Genomic DNA, 14,913 nt, shown 5'->3' on the forward strand with positions numbered 1-14,913 from the left:
CGGCTGTGAGGCGACCTGCGAGGCGGGTGGGCGGCCAGCGTTAGAGGCAGGGGGCCGCGCTGAGGTGGCGGAGTCGGCGCATTGCCGTAACGCGCGTGTCGGCTGCCGCTTCACACTACGAGGATGGGGCTCGTGACAGGCTGGCTAGAGGGAAGCTGAAGTCGTGTCGCATGGCAAAGAAACGGTCACGCGGCGAAGAAGAAAAATTGAGCGGGCGCTCCCCCTTGACATGCGACGGTGCGGTCGCCGACGTCTTCCTTGAACGCAGCCACGGGGTGTAACACAAAAAAAAATGGTGAAGGGGGACGGGCGGGGGCGAAGAAAGCGGCATCACCACGAGCGCTACGCTGCGTTAAGAGGGTTGTGGAGCGAAGGCGTGGCACACAAGCACGAGTGCACAGCTGCGACACCCTCACATTTCAATACCCTCGGCAACCTTTTGGTAGTAGTCGTAGAGGACGGTTGTGAAGTTCTGCCGCGACTCGTGGATGAGGCGACGCATATAGTCAGCAGCCTCAATTTCGTTCTTGTCGACGGCCAGCCGCTGCGCGAGGTCGGCGATTGTCTTCTTCGGCTTAAAACACGGCAATCCGCTGCGAAGCATGAGCTCCACCATCACGCATATCTCACGCGCATACTGCCGCACGGCGAGGTAGCAGCGGTTCACGAGGGTCTTGAAGTAGATGTAGTTTTCCTCGTCCACAAGAGCGCGGGCAAGGGTCTTGCTCTGCAGCGTCGATTCGCCACTGACGTCCATGCCGATGAGCTGCACCATCTCCGTCGTCAGCTTGAACGGCGAAGACTCGAAGTTAATGTCGCCGCCCGGCGAGGTGTCGAACAGGAAGCCGAAATCGATGTGGACGAGGTTGCCGTCGGCGTCGATCATGATGTTGCCGTTGTGGCGGTCCTTGATGTTGAGGATGAAGGAGACGACCGAGTACGCGGCCGTGCTCCTCACGAAGTTTTCGCGAGCGCGGCGGAAGCCAGCGGACTCGGGATGGCCAAATGTCTGCACGAAAAACTCCGCGACGTTCGACTCGACGAGCTTGCCGATCTCATTGCGACTTCTTGACCGAGGCACACATTCGATGATGCCGCTGCTCTGCCCGGTGGTGATGACGCGGTATGGGTAGAGAAAGGACGGCACGCCAACGGAGTTCAGGATGCGCTGTATGAGGCCGATGAGCTGCAGCGAGATCTGGTCCTGTCGGCAGTCGTCACCCATCTTAAAAATGCACGCCTTCACGACCGGGCGCGACACAGGGTCGCTGTGGCTGTTCCCCGCACCGTGCCCGTGCTCGTCGGCAGCCGCCGAGTCGACGTCGTCTGGCGTCAGCGCGTCCTCCGCTGTACGCGGGACGCACGTGAACTGCACCAGGATCGGGCACTTGGCAGCGCTCTGCATGGCCCCAGCCGTGTGCGGGATGACGTCGGTGATCCGGTAGTTCGGATCCGTGGGGAGGTAAAGGTGCCGCAACTTGGGCAGGGCGTGGAAGACGTCGTCCTTCAGCCTCAGCCGCAGTTGCGCCTTGCGCTCGGGCTTGTCGAACTTCATGATCTCCCCCGATAGCGATGTCATGAGGTCCACAAAAGCGAACTCGGACCTGTAGAAGGCCTCTTCATTCGGCGTGAATGCTGCCTTGATGCGCCTCTCCACCTGCTGGCACTTTTTCGCTAGGGCACCGCTGCCCTCGCTCTCGGTTTGCAGACTCCAGAGCAACTGGTGCGCGAACATGGTGCTCCTTGCACTCGTGCGCACGAGGAAGGCCTCGATGCTGCCGCTCTCGTCCGTCGCTAAGAGCTGCAGCAGCTGCGGCAGGTAGAAGATGAGCTTCTCGCTGCGCTGTGAGAGCAGGCTGCGGATGGCGTAGCTATTGACGGTCTTGTACGCGGCGTAGCGTGGGTCAAGCAGGCGGAGGGCTTGGATGATGGTGCAGGAGCAGAAGAGAAACAGCCGCGGTGCACCAGCGCGCAGCACGTCCTCCGTGAGGTAGAGGTCCACCGCCTCCGCAACGTTCGAGTACCGCTCCGGATGTGCCACGACACGCTGCGACGCCGCCAACCGCACGGCTGGGATGCTCGAGAAGCGGTAGACCATGGCGACAACAACCTCCGGGTTGTGGTGATCGGCGCACTCGATTAGCTTTCCCCAGCCAACGGAAGGCGTCGTGTTGGGTATCTTGAGCGTGCGGCGCGGCGTGCGCCAGACACTTAGCCGCAGCACCTCGTGCTCCACCAGGACGCGCAGCAGATGCAGCAACCCCTGAAGCCTCAGTTTCTCTCGCACGATCAGCTTCGGCAAGCCTGCCTCGCCACCGTCGGTCGCCTGCCGCACCGCAGCCACGGCCTCGCGCACGACGCTTAGCGACTCCCAGTGATGTACATGTGGCATGTCCCGCTCGCGTTGAACACCACTGCTGAAGTCGAGGAAACCGAGAGTTGTGCGGGTGAGCAGGTCAGCCTCCTCCTTTATCAGCTGCGACAGCGAGCTCACCACCTTCGCCTCCTCTCTGGCCAGCACCGGATCCTTGGCGTAGTACCAACTCGGCGGTGTCTTGGTGAACCACCGCAGCAGCGCCTTGTACCACCGCTGGCGCAGCGCACCAATTGCGGGAAAGGGCACTAACGTCAAGAGGCCAGCGCGCAGCTGGCGCACGTTGGCCTCCCTAAGCAGCTGCGCGATGCTGCCCACCACGAGAAAGCAGCGCATCGTCTCGCCAAACATGTCGTCTCGCAGAGACAGCACCGCGGCGAACTGCATAATGTGCGCCGCGACAAGGTACAGTTGGCGAAGCACCTCGGGGCTGAGGCACAGCGGGCTGCCCTCCTCCACGTACATATCCGCGAGAAAGGAGAGGAGCAGCTTGTGCGGGGAGGCGCTGTCAACGTTGTCAGCCACGTACACAGCAGCTTCCTCGGGCACACGGGCTCCTCTCTGCCCCCTCGCAGAGACGGTGTTGTGGGGGATCGGCACGTCGCCTGTCTGCACCTGCCGGTTCTTGGAGGAGCAGTAGCCGTCAAACAGCCCTAGCCGATTGGCCGCCGTCCATACGAAAGCCGTGTCCAGCTCCTGCAGCATCGGCAGCAGGTAAGCCTCACGGTTCTGGCTCAGCAGCCACTTCCAGCACAGGATGGCTTCGTACAGCACATCGGAGCGGAACGTTTGCACGGCGCCTTGCACCAGGTACTGCAACAGCTGCCGCCGCCCGATGGGGGTGCCGCTGCCCGTGACGAGCAGCGCCACGGCGGCTGCGAAGCTCGCGGCCGTCTCCGCGCGGGCTGGGGCGCCGAGCGGCACCCGCGTCACGCCCATCTCTTGCGCCGCAGCATCCTCGTCGGCGACGGTGGAAGCGCGAGGCGCCAGCACCGTGCCCACGGAGTAGCCAGTCTCCACGAAAAGGGCCCGGGCAGGCCGCAGGAGATTTGACTCGAGCCGCTGCGCCACCGCCGACGCCAAGGCACGTCGGCAGAGGCGCGTGGCTGCCCACAGCTGCGCCACGACGGTGCTTTGCATTTGCCCAGCGGACGCGTACCAGCTGGAAGCTTGCATCGCACCCTGCGCGCGGCCATGCAGCAGCAGCGTCTGCGCGTATTCAGTTTTCACGACATGACCAGCCGCCCCAGCCCCACGCATGACAGTGATGGCACTGTCGTCCAAATTGGGTGGTGTCTCCTCAACCCGGTACAGGGAAGCCAGGACGGCAAGTCGGGATCCAGCGTGGTGCCTGCCAGCCTGCGTCGTTGCCTGCTCCCCGCACTCTTGCTGCTGGATGACCATGAACTTGATGGCTGTTTCAAAGAGGGCTATCGGTGCCTTGTCCTGCAGTATGGCAGCCCACCGCTCCGCGACATCCGCGACGAACAGTACGTGCTGCTGGCGCTCCACGCTGTGCGGGTCGGCGGCCACCGCAGGGACAGTCGAAAAACGAACATGCTCGCAGAGCGACTCGATCTGCCCGGCTGTGCCGGCTTCGAGGAGGTCCAGCATGCACCACAGGAGCGGCAACGCGCTGGCATAGGCGGCGTAGGTGGGAAACGACCTCACCACGCACAGCACCAGCTTGCTCGCCGACTCGCGTACCGACCCAATCGCGAAGCCCACCAGAAAGACGAGCTGCATCAGGTCAGTACGAGTGACCTGGAAGGCGACACCCGGCAGCATGCTGCGCACCGCTTCGATGTAGTGGTCGCACGCTGTGCTCAGGATGTGGCCTAGCGCTTCCGGTATTGCAGCGCTCGCGACAAACTCACGCACCTCAAAGTGACGGTAGAGCGTCAACTGCGCCACTGACCCCGCCGCCGCTCGCAGGATCTCTAGCTCCGCCACGCACTGAAGAAGCATTAACTCCCCCATGCTCAGCCGCTTCCAGCACTCCTTCCTGCCGCCGCAGAGCCGCTTCAGCGACTTGTACAGTGACGCGTGCACGATACCGCTCCTTGCGGTGACGTCAGCGACCACCATGGGGCAGTGAAGCGCGCCGGCCAGTGTGTAGCGCAGGAGCACGGCGATGTCCGCCATGGCCTGCTGAACGTCGGACGAGCACATGCGCAGGAGTGGTGCCGCCGAAGCGGCGATGAGGCGCAGTAGCTTGCACTGCTTCGTCGACAAGATCGGCGCGCGGGCAAGCGCGGCCGCGGCTGCAGCTGGGTTCGCGCTCTCCATAGGCGCCATGCCCCCAGCCCTCACCGCCATAAGGGCCTCTGCAGTATACTTGTAGTAGGAGAACATCATCCAACATGAGCGAAACAGCGCCCAGCACTCAAGCTCTACCTGCTCCGCAGGGCCAGCTCCCGAGCCGCCGCTGTCGTCCGCCTGGGCCGCCACGAGCGCGCGCGATAGGCGGCGGTAGTAATAAAACATGTATTGATCGCTCGTGCTGGGGTCCTCGAGGGTGAGGTAGCGCGCGTATTGATAGTGCGTGCAGAGCTGCTTTAGTGATCGGACCGGAAACAGAGTGGAGAGGTGGAGCAGCATCGTTAAGGGCCGAAAGAACGGCGACAGAACCGCCAGCGCTAGCGGCGCCATCACAGCGGACGTCGTCTTGTTCAGGGGCCTCTCCCAGCCGCATGCCGGGTCCTGGTACAACACCCCTGACGACGGCCACGCCACGGTGAGCATGTTCTGGATGACACCACGCAGGAGCAGCACAACGCTCATGCGCTCCGCGTTGAAGGCGTGCAGCAGTCGCGCGCGATCCCTCGCGATTACCGCCGCAGACCGCCGAGTCCCCTTGTCTGGTCCCTCCATCGCCGCCTCCGCTTCCTGCACCAGCGCGAGCGCCATGCTCGACATCCCGCGCAGCCGCTCATGCACCCGAAGCACCAAATTCACAAACGCCTTGACAGCCACAGTCATCACCGGCGTGAGCAGCTTGTGGCGACTCACGCTCCCCTCCCCGAGGCTCCAGAGATGCTCGCGCAGTGAGTCCACGTAGGTGTCGCACAACAGCTGCCCGTAGCGCGACAGTTCCTCGCGCTTGGAGTCACCACGTGCGCTCGTCGTTGTGCAGCTCCGCGCGAGGCCGGCTCTCTCCTCCTGCTCCTCCGCCACGTGGTGGTAGCCTTCCACAACGACAGTCGGCACCAGGATCGCGGACAGGGCGTCGAAACACAGCGCCAGCTGGCGAGCGCGAAGGTGCGTTGCATGCTTCCGCTCCTCTTCCGGGTCTGCGGCAGCGGCACCGACGACGGTTCCCTGTGGAGCTGCTGCAGGACTCCCATTGCTGTTGTTGCCGCTGGTGCGCGCTGTGTGGCTGCTGCCCTTACGTCCCAGAGACCCGTGCGTGGCCGTCGCCGCTTCCTCAGCGCCACAGCGAGCAGAGAGGCGCACGACGGCGTCCATCACCTCTGAAATGGCAAACGAGCGAAGATGTTGGTTTGTGGAGCACATGTATTGAATGCACACAGCCGCCACCATGCCACGCAAGATCGCGTCGCTGCTCGCATCCGAGGTGGGCGGCGTCGGCGGATGCACATCTGGCACGCCCCCGAGAAAGCTTCGGTTGGTGACGGCTGTCGCGTCGTCCGGCACGCTTTGCTGGAGAATTGTGTGGATAAGCTCGTGTATGAGCTCCTCGATGCAGCGGTAGAAGTTGTTGGAAAAGTGTGCTCGCCTCTGCGATATAACAAACAGATCGGTGCCGGCAGCGGCAGCGTCGGTGCGCCGTATCCTCGGCATCGCTGCCGCCGCGCTAATCGGACTGATGGAGCGCGGTGCTGCGGAGGTGGTGGCGCGGCCGCTCGCCGCTTTCATTACAGAGGTGTCGTCGCGGCTCTTGAACTCCTTTGCCGTCACGACGCTCAGCACGCGCGCCGCCGCCTCTGTGAGTGACGCACGCAGCTGCTTCGCTTCCTCCGTCCTCGGAAGCGCGTTCATGATGCTAGTGGGGAGCAGGAGGAGCTTGATGATGTTGCTGCAAATCAAAATGCGCAGTGACTCCTCTTCCGCGGATGGAACATAGGGGGCCGCCGCCGGCGCATCGCTGTCGCGCCGTGTGTTACCATCCTGTCCGCGAAGGGTGTCTCGCCCACGTTGACTCGCCCCCCGCTGTTCCTCCCGTCCCGGCGCGAGTTGTGGCACTGCGGGAGGGCAGCCACTTTGGTTTCTGGTCGTGCGCGTTCCCGCTGACATCCCGACGAGCGACTGGTGGTAGGCGGCCGTGGCGCTCGTAATGATGTAGTAGCACCGCAGCCGCTCCACCTCAGTCCGGAGTAGATGCTGCACCACCATGTCAATGTTGTGCCGAAACAACGTCAGAGGGTGCTTCTCAGCGGTGGTTACGGCGTCCTCCCAGGACCCGATGGTGTCTTGCAGGGCCTTCCAGACAAGCTCAATAAGCTGATCGCCCTCTGTGAAGTCCGGCATCGAGCCGAGGTCGACCACTTTGGATGCGCACTCCTTCGCCATCTCCTGATACTGCCGGATAAGCATCGTCAGAGTGGCGGTCACAACGTGGGCGTGCAGCTCCTCTCGCTGGAACAAGCCGCGCACGACGTATCTTTCCTGAATAACAGCCGTGATCCAGTTGTTCGTGCGCTCGTAGTCGATGACGCGAGAGCAGCTGATGGCCTCAAGCAAGACGGAGAGGACGCGCTTGTACGACAGCTCGCGCCGGTGACTAGATGTGGCGAAGGCATCGGTGAGGTCGTGCAAGTGGTTCACGAGCTCCGGGCCTAGGTAGAAGAGCTGCTGCGAGTGCGTGAGTGAGATGCCGCGTAACACACCGAGCGCGACAGGATCGTGCACGCATTCGTCGATGTTGCTCGGGATACAGCGCACGAAGATGGCGTCGAGGGCGCGGTGGCCAAAACCGACAAGGCCATAGTTCTTGTCACGTCCAAAAGACGGCTGCGTCGGCGTTCTGACACCGGCACCGCCGCAGCTCCCCATTGGCGCTGCGCCAGACGCTACAGCGCTGCTGCTGTTGCTGCGGCCGCTGCACGGGATGCCCGCTGTCCCCGCGCCGGTCACGCCAGCCTCGTTCATGCCGCCGTGCCCGTCCTTCTCGTCCCCTTCGACATCCTCATCACAGCGCAACTTCAGTCCACATGCCACGAGCGAAGCGGTGAAGTCCTCGAGACTGACACCGCCGCCGAAGCGGAGCGAGCGCAGCTTCGAAAGCAGGGTTGTGTAGAGGGCACTGCACTCTGTGAAGAACCCTTTTGTGCGATCCACGGGGAGCCCGCTGTATCGGCACGACACGGCAAAGGCGAACAAGGACACCATAGCAGCCGCGGTACGCCGCGAGATGAGTGGCTGCGCCGCCTCAGCGCGCGTGAGAACATCGTTGAGCCGCGAGAGCCGCAGAAGTGTTCGCACTCGTGGATTGCGGAGAATATCAGGGCTGGCACCGAGGTTGCTCATGCTGACCCCGCCGTTCTGCCTAGTAAAGAGGACGCCGCTGCCACGGGGCCAGGACCCCGCGATAGCCGTTTGCATGGCGGTCGCAGGAGCAGTGACGGCCTTCGGGGGCAAATACGTTGTCGCGGCAGCGGTGGCCGCCGCGGGCGGGAGAGAGTCAAGCTCCTTCGAGTTGAGCTCCAGCAACCGATCCACCATGCGTAGGTAACCTGTGTCTACCCCACCACCGCCGTGCATTGCATCACGGTCAGGATCATAACAGACCTCACATTCGCTGGCATCCGAATCGGATAGATCAACCCCTCCGCCGCCGTCACTGCTGCTGCTACTGATGTCCTCGCCAAAGTTGTGGCGGGGCCACCGCTCCCTGCCATCAGGCACGCACGCCTCGGACGGAGGCCGCGGCGCACCAGCTGTTGCAGATGAGGTTGCCTCGGCGCACTCATCCGTCAGGAGCTGCGCAAGCACCGATGCCATCACGAGAGTCGGGCTGCTCTTGATCCAGCCCGGAAACCGGATGTCGTTCATTGTGCCGAGACCCGCTGCAGTGAGACTTTCCAGCGCGCAGTTCAGTGAGTAGAACACGCCAACTCAATTTTCCTCCACGGTGCTGTGTTTTGGATGGAGGGGAGAAGGAAAAATATCGTCGCTTGCGTGTGTGTGTGTGCGTGTGTGAGCTTCCGCGCTCCCGGTAACAGTTCAGAACGAAAAGGAGAGGGAGAGGGGAGCAGAAGGCCGCTATCAACCGGGGAGCTTCTACCGCGACGCACAAACACTCAGAGAGAAGAAAAAGGCAAACCTAAGAGATACACAGAGAGGGAGAGAGACGGGCAAGAGCGGCCGAGGACGAGAGAGGAATGGGCCGCGGGAGGGGCCGTATATGTGTATGTATGTGTCTGAAGAGGAGGGAGGGAGAGGGAGAGGGGGGATGTAAAAACAAAAGAACACACGCACACACACACACACACACCAAACAAAAGCGTGCGTTGCTCTTTCGTACTGATCCAAACAAGACGTCATACACAACGGGGCTTTAATGTGTATGAGAGAGAAACGAGCGCAAGTCGGATTACCATAAAAGGGACGTGGAGGAGAGGGAGAGCGAGGCAGTGAGGCGTGCCTTTCCTCCTCTCTCGCGTTTTTGTGTTATGCGCTCTTGCGTGGATCGTTTTGTTTCGCGGCTGTGCTTGTGCGTGCGTGTGTGCTGAACTAATGACAGGGCATTACACGGAGACAGCACAGATGTTCAATCAAAATACAGCGATGGAATGTGGAGGTGGACAGAAGGAGACTCCGCCAGTGGGCGTGCACGCAACTGAATATGTGTAGCCGCGGGAGAGAGGAGAGAGAAGGGAAAGCTGACGGAGTGCATGCGTGCTCATGTTACGAACACAAGGTAGGGGGCAGTCGTTTGCATGCCCAATAACCAAAGGATGCGGCGCCACTGACCAAAGTACAAGCAGCAGCAGCCCACCTCTGTCAACCACGCGCCGCAGTGAGCTGAAAAAAGGTAACAAGAAGTACTCGCGCGCTTGCAAGAGGAAGCCGAGTGAGGAAGAGGGGGAGGGGGAGGGGGAGAACACCACCGTCGTTCCTTCTTCATGGCCAGCGCCATATACGTCTTATTTTGCTGCCCGTTTCTCTCTGTGTGTGCGTGTCTGTGTGAGTGTCGCCAGTGTCCTCGTCGAGACCGCTTTGCGCGCTGCCCGTGCTCATTCTTGTGTCTTAGAAGGATTGGGAGGGGCAACCAGTGGGGCTGTCGCTCGTCATTCTCTCGTGTGCTTATGTGTGCGCGTGCGTGCCGATGTTCCGTGTTGCACTCCGCACAGAACCGCTCCCCCTCCTCTCTCCACCCCTCACACGCCTATACGCACACACGCAGAGAGAGAGGCGCTGCAAACCTTCTTCCGACTTCGTGACGCACGTCGCCGCGAGCACGGCTTGAGCAAGGAACACACGACTGATGATATCGGAGTCGGTGTCCAGGCTCCAAGAGAGCTGCGACAGCGCTCTCCGGTGATGAGGAGGAGGGGGGAAGAGGAAGGAATGCCCACCTTGCGTCACCCGTTGATCCCCGCACCCTCGCCCACCTGATGCTTATCACCACTATGTGCCATCTTGGTTTTTCTTTACGGACTTTGAGGGTCTGACGCACTTAGCGAGCGGTAGCCCGGCTGCATTGTCTCCGCTGCGTGCAGGGCTGTTTCGAAGAGGTTCTCCAGCGCCATCACGGCGGCGCGGTACAGTGCCTCTGTCTGGGTCGAGGTGGAGGCGCCGTATCCCACCAGCTGTGTGCTGCTCTGTCGCACAATCAAGCCACGCTGGAGGTAGAGGCGATACTGGAAGCCGTGCGTTGTGTCGTACGAGCTCTGAACGCGGATGCGGTGGTCACGCATCGGGTATGCCGACTTCATGCAGCGAAGTAGCAGGCGAAATGGCGGCGGCGGCCGGTTGCGTCTGGCTTTGGCTAGCTGAGCCAGCACGTCGCGGCATACCTCGGGCGGGAGCTGATCGATGACAGGCTCGGAGAGAACTTCGGTCGCCATCGTTGCTGATGCCATGTCGCGCTTGATAATGTACTGCAACACGCGAGGAAAGCTGCGGCGAGTTGCCAATGTGAGGGCGTCGCGAGCGCACCGGCGCTTGGATGTGGCGACCGCTCTGGCAATCGGCAACATACCGAAGCGCGGGAGGACGACAGTGCCAAACCAGTAGTTTCCCACCCCAGTCACGATCACGTTCACCGGCGCGGCGGGGTCGTTCATCACATCCTGTAGATCGGCTACCCCGAGAAGGGGTGCGCCACCTGCTCGCGCTTGCTCGCCCCCCGAGCTGCTTGCGGCTGGAGTCGCTGCCTCCACCGTGGCATTCGCATTATGCCCAAAGAACGCCCCAAAGAGAGCGAGGCACAGCTCGCGGTTAGAGCTGGCGCCAGTCACCGGGTAGGTTTCGTACTCCGTCCATAGCGTCTCCGCGTCCGCGCCGGCGAGGTGGCACGAGGCAGACTTGAGCGCTGTCACGAGTACCGGAACGGCCTCCGCATCGGCCGGCGTGGTGGCGCGACTAGAGTCGTAGTCAGCGATCAGGACGTTGCCGCGCTCGCCGAGGACTTGTGCGCTGTACGACAGGTTCAGGGGACGCAGCAGCATCTCCGGCTGCTGGCTGTGCAGAAGGCTCGTGTCTCCATCCGAGTAATGGATGTCGAGCTCCATGTCATCAAGGTCGTCGCCTGCTATCGGCTGCCCGCTCATCGCATCAGTTCCGTGTGGGTCCTGCTGGCGCGCGCGCGCCTCTAAGGTGATCTTCACCGGGGCAATCGTTGCATGGTCGCGCTCCATCAGTGAGGTGACATGCCTCAGCATCGACCCGTCAAAACTGCTCTTAGGGTCGTAGAGTCTTGTGCGGCGTACGTTGATGTCCATCTCCGGGTCATCGCTATCGCTGCGGTTCAGGGATTGATACACCTTCAACTCTTTCGGAAAGTACTGCTTCGCCAGTCGGAAGAACAAGGACTTGCGCGCCTGCCGCACCTGCAAGAAGGCTGGCGAGACGGCCACCACGCGCCGCTCCTCCTCCCCCTCCACCTGGGCCTCCATCTCGGCAATCCACTGCGGTAGGCCAAGATCTCCGGACAAGTTGCGAAGTCGGACACGCGGCTGCCTCCACCCCAGGTCCTCCTCGGCGAAGGTCATTATCATGGGTACGAAGCCACCCATGTGCGCGATACGTTTCTCTCGAGGCAATGCGCGGTAGCGCTGCCCGCGTGCCCCGTTGTCAGCGGAGAGATCCACGTCGGGGTGCTTCTCTAGAACAGCGGCGTATTGGCGAGGGAAGTTGTCCCGGATGGCGGCGAGACACGCATTTCGCCACGCCTCTCCTTTCATCTTAGAGCGGCGCTGCGAGAGAGGGTAGCTCGAATGCCGGCCATTGTTGACGGTCACCGTCGACACCCACTCCTTCGTGGCGAGGTCAAAGTGATAATGGGTGTGGAAGGGGCAGCCAAGCAGGTGCATAGTAAGCGAGCCCAGAATTGCGTAGCAGTTCCACTTGCCCCGGTGGTGATTCAGGATAGGGAATGTGTCGTGCCGCAACACCTGCAGCTCCAGCACGCCAGCACTGGGGAAGAGCAGGCCCTCGCCTTGCCCAGCGGCCATGCATGGGAGTGCGGTTAGGCAGTCGCCATACTGGTCCAGCAGGTAGTACACAGCCTGAACATAGGTGTCGAACTCCACACGATACCGCCCCTTCCCGGCCGTCTGCCACGCCAGTGCATTGCTTTCGACAAAGAGAGATCCGGTGAAGACGATGGGGAGGTCGACAGGGGTGTCGAGCTGGGGGCGGGTGGGAGCCGCACCGCTGTCATTAATTGCAGTGTTGTTGGCTTCTTGCTTCGCCGGCTCGGCGTCACCGCCGTCGTTGCCCGTGCCGCCCAACTTAATCCAAGCAACCTCCAGGGGCGGCTTGCCTGTTACACGGCAGATGTGATCCACCAGCATGTCGAACTGCCACCGCAGCCGCCACAGCAAAGGCGCCGGCTCCAACCTCTCAGATAACAAGTGCGTCTCGCTGTCCCACACGCTCTCCGAGCGAATGGCGCTCATCGCCGCTGTCTGGTATCCGACGTACGGCGAGGCCTGGCGGCGTGCGTTGTACACGGCGGTGTTCCCTCGCGCGTCGGTCAACTGCAACTGGGTACTGTACGTGGGCGGCTGCGTCAGAGAGGTGAACGAGTTCGCATGCGCCGTCGCCCGTGTCGCGGATGCGCCGTCTTGGGCCTCCTCCTCCACGCTGCTTTCTGCGGTCGTCGCCTCCGGCTTGCCACCGGCAGTCTCTTCCTTCCAGGTCGCTGTCACTGTCTTTCGGTGTCCCTGTACTAGCGCCGCCACCTCACGCACGCCCTCCTGAGTCACGCTTGTGGAGTCCATCTCTTCCCTGTACTGTCGCCGAAGTTCTACGACACAGCGGACGAAGGCGTCGTTCGGGCTGCTGCCGCATGCTTCGTAAGCAAGGCGAGCCTGGGGTGAAGTACTCCACTCCTCCTTGACGTAGCAGCGGCAGCGCCACGGCCTCGCCATCACCTCCGCTGTCGCGGCACCCACCCTCTCCGCAGGGGAGCGCGACATGCTCGCCTGCAGTGGTGGCTTCACAGAAAACTTGACGGTGCGGCTAAAGTGGGTGCAGAGCTGTCGCAGGTCGTTCATGATGGCCTTCAGCTCTTGCTGGTGCGGTGTAAGTCGAGAGGGGGCTCCGTCGCTGCTGCCACCGTGAGTCGGGAACCCTATTGAGTTGATGTTGCTCCGTTCATGCTGCTGGTGCCTTCCTCGCCCCCTACCTCTGCCGAAGCGACGCTGCTGCTGGTTTGCATGCCCATGGTTGCCGCTAACAGAGATAAACTTGACATCGCTAGACAAGGCTTGCTGAAGACACACCTCAATCGTTTCTCTTGCATGCAAGCCGTTCGCGACAGCCAGTTCGACGGGGAAGCCGAGCTGACGGAAGGTCGCGGAGACTCGGTAGTAGAACTGCTGCTCCTGTTGGTGTGGGTGAGGCAGCGCTGGCGGCGCTGCCGCACTCCCTAGATCGTTCATCGTGGGCGCCTCCTCGCCCGCATCGTGACTGTGGTGCATCACGACGTCGTCTGCCTCGGCTTGCTCGTCCTCAGTTGCTGAGCGCGTCTCGGCATCTGCCGCTGCCGCTGCCGCGGCTGGCCGACGACGATGTGGGATGCGGTGCAGGACAAGTTTCGCCAGCGGCCCAAACATCTCTCGCAGGACCGCCTCGGCATTCTCCACGTGGCGTTCTGGCTTGTACTCCTCCTCAGCTGCCTCGCCCATATCAGCGATCACACCACTCGCCTTTCCCACAGCATCGCCGTCATACACAGCGACGTGCTGCGCCTCACACTGCTGGCCCTGGCCTGCCACCATTGAGGCATGTCGCACGTACGACGCAAGGGCTGATGTAGCGTCTGCAGCGGCCGCTGCAACGAGGGAGGCAGATAATGCACGTCGTACTTGTGGCGCATACTTGTCGCAGCTACCACAACCGTCCCTCAACAAGCACAGGTGAACGAAACCCTGCCGCTCAGCGAGCGGCGTCGAGGATTGCACCACGGCACCGAGTGACGACGATACGGGTGCAACGGGTGTCGCCGCCGCGGCACCTGCGCAGATGCCGAAGAGGGCTAGGAGCCGCTCCAGCGAGATTGTCCTCCACGCACCAGCGATGCTGCTATGCGGCGGAGGGCGACGCTGATAGCGCATGATTACGCTCCTAGAGAGTAGGAGTGGTTTTAGTGCGTAGCGCACGTGCTGGGTCGTCCAGCGCGAATGCCCCCCTCCTCCCTCCAAAATGAGGTGTGCCTGTGTGTGTCCACGCCGACACCAGAGCGTGTTTGCCTTGACGTGTACGTGTGCGTGCCGCTGCTTCTTCGTTTTCTACGAATTCCTGTGTGCAAGGACGTGTGCCCATGAGAATGTGAGAAGCTCTTGCTTGCTGTGTGTGAGTGCGCGAACGTTACTCAGTTGCGTGGTGGCTGAAGATACTTCACAAAGTAAAACACAAAGAAGAAAAACTGTCGGCAACACGAGGCTTGCGCGGTTGGCCACACGTACGCGCCGCCCGCAATACAAAGGGGAAGAGGGGGGGGGGACAGAGAAACACCCACACAGATGATGCGTTGCTGAGCCATGTCCCCCAGCGAACGGCACACATTATGGCATATGCATGCACACAAGCAATGAAAGGGAAAAGACAGTACAGTGACAGGGGGAGAGGTGAAGGAAAAGGAAGGGCGATACATCATCACAAGAGAACGGATGTGCGCGCAGGCCTCGAGTGAGGCGGAGGAGGGTTCGCGAAGCCCAATGTAGATGCTCACGCTCTCCAACGGGCTCACCGGCACATGCACACACTCGTGAACAAGACTGTTTTTTTTTTTTTAGAAAAGCGAAGCAAGCCACAACGACGGGCAAAAGGAGTAAGAAAACGGAAGAGAATGTTTCAACTTCTTTGCCATCAGTGTGAGCCCACTCTCCGCTGTACAGCATGAG

At 61.7% G+C, this 14,913-nt stretch overlaps 2 protein-coding genes across 2 annotated transcripts; both read right to left on the reverse strand.

Annotated features, from left to right (window-relative positions):
- Positions 1-412: 412 nt before the first annotated feature.
- LDBPK_291550 (phosphatidylinositol-kinase domain protein, putative) lies at positions 413-8,389 on the reverse strand (the record flags this gene model as incomplete). Its single annotated transcript, XM_003862526.1, has 1 exon — positions 413-8,389. One exon carries the CDS (start codon positions 8,387-8,389, stop codon positions 413-415), a length of 7,977 nt encoding a protein of 2,658 aa, XP_003862574.1.
- Positions 8,390-9,990: 1,601 nt separating this feature from the next.
- Positions 9,991-14,124, reverse strand: LDBPK_291560 (hypothetical protein, conserved; the record flags this gene model as incomplete). Its single annotated transcript, XM_003862527.1, has 1 exon — positions 9,991-14,124. The coding sequence occupies one exon, from the start codon at positions 14,122-14,124 to the stop codon at positions 9,991-9,993; it is 4,134 nt and encodes a 1,377-aa protein (XP_003862575.1).
- Positions 14,125-14,913: the final 789 nt, after the last annotated feature.

This window comes from Leishmania donovani, chromosome 29 (assembly GCF_000227135.1).
Source record: "Leishmania donovani BPK282A1 complete genome, chromosome 29".
Lineage (NCBI taxonomy): Eukaryota > Euglenozoa > Kinetoplastea > Trypanosomatida > Trypanosomatidae > Leishmania > Leishmania donovani.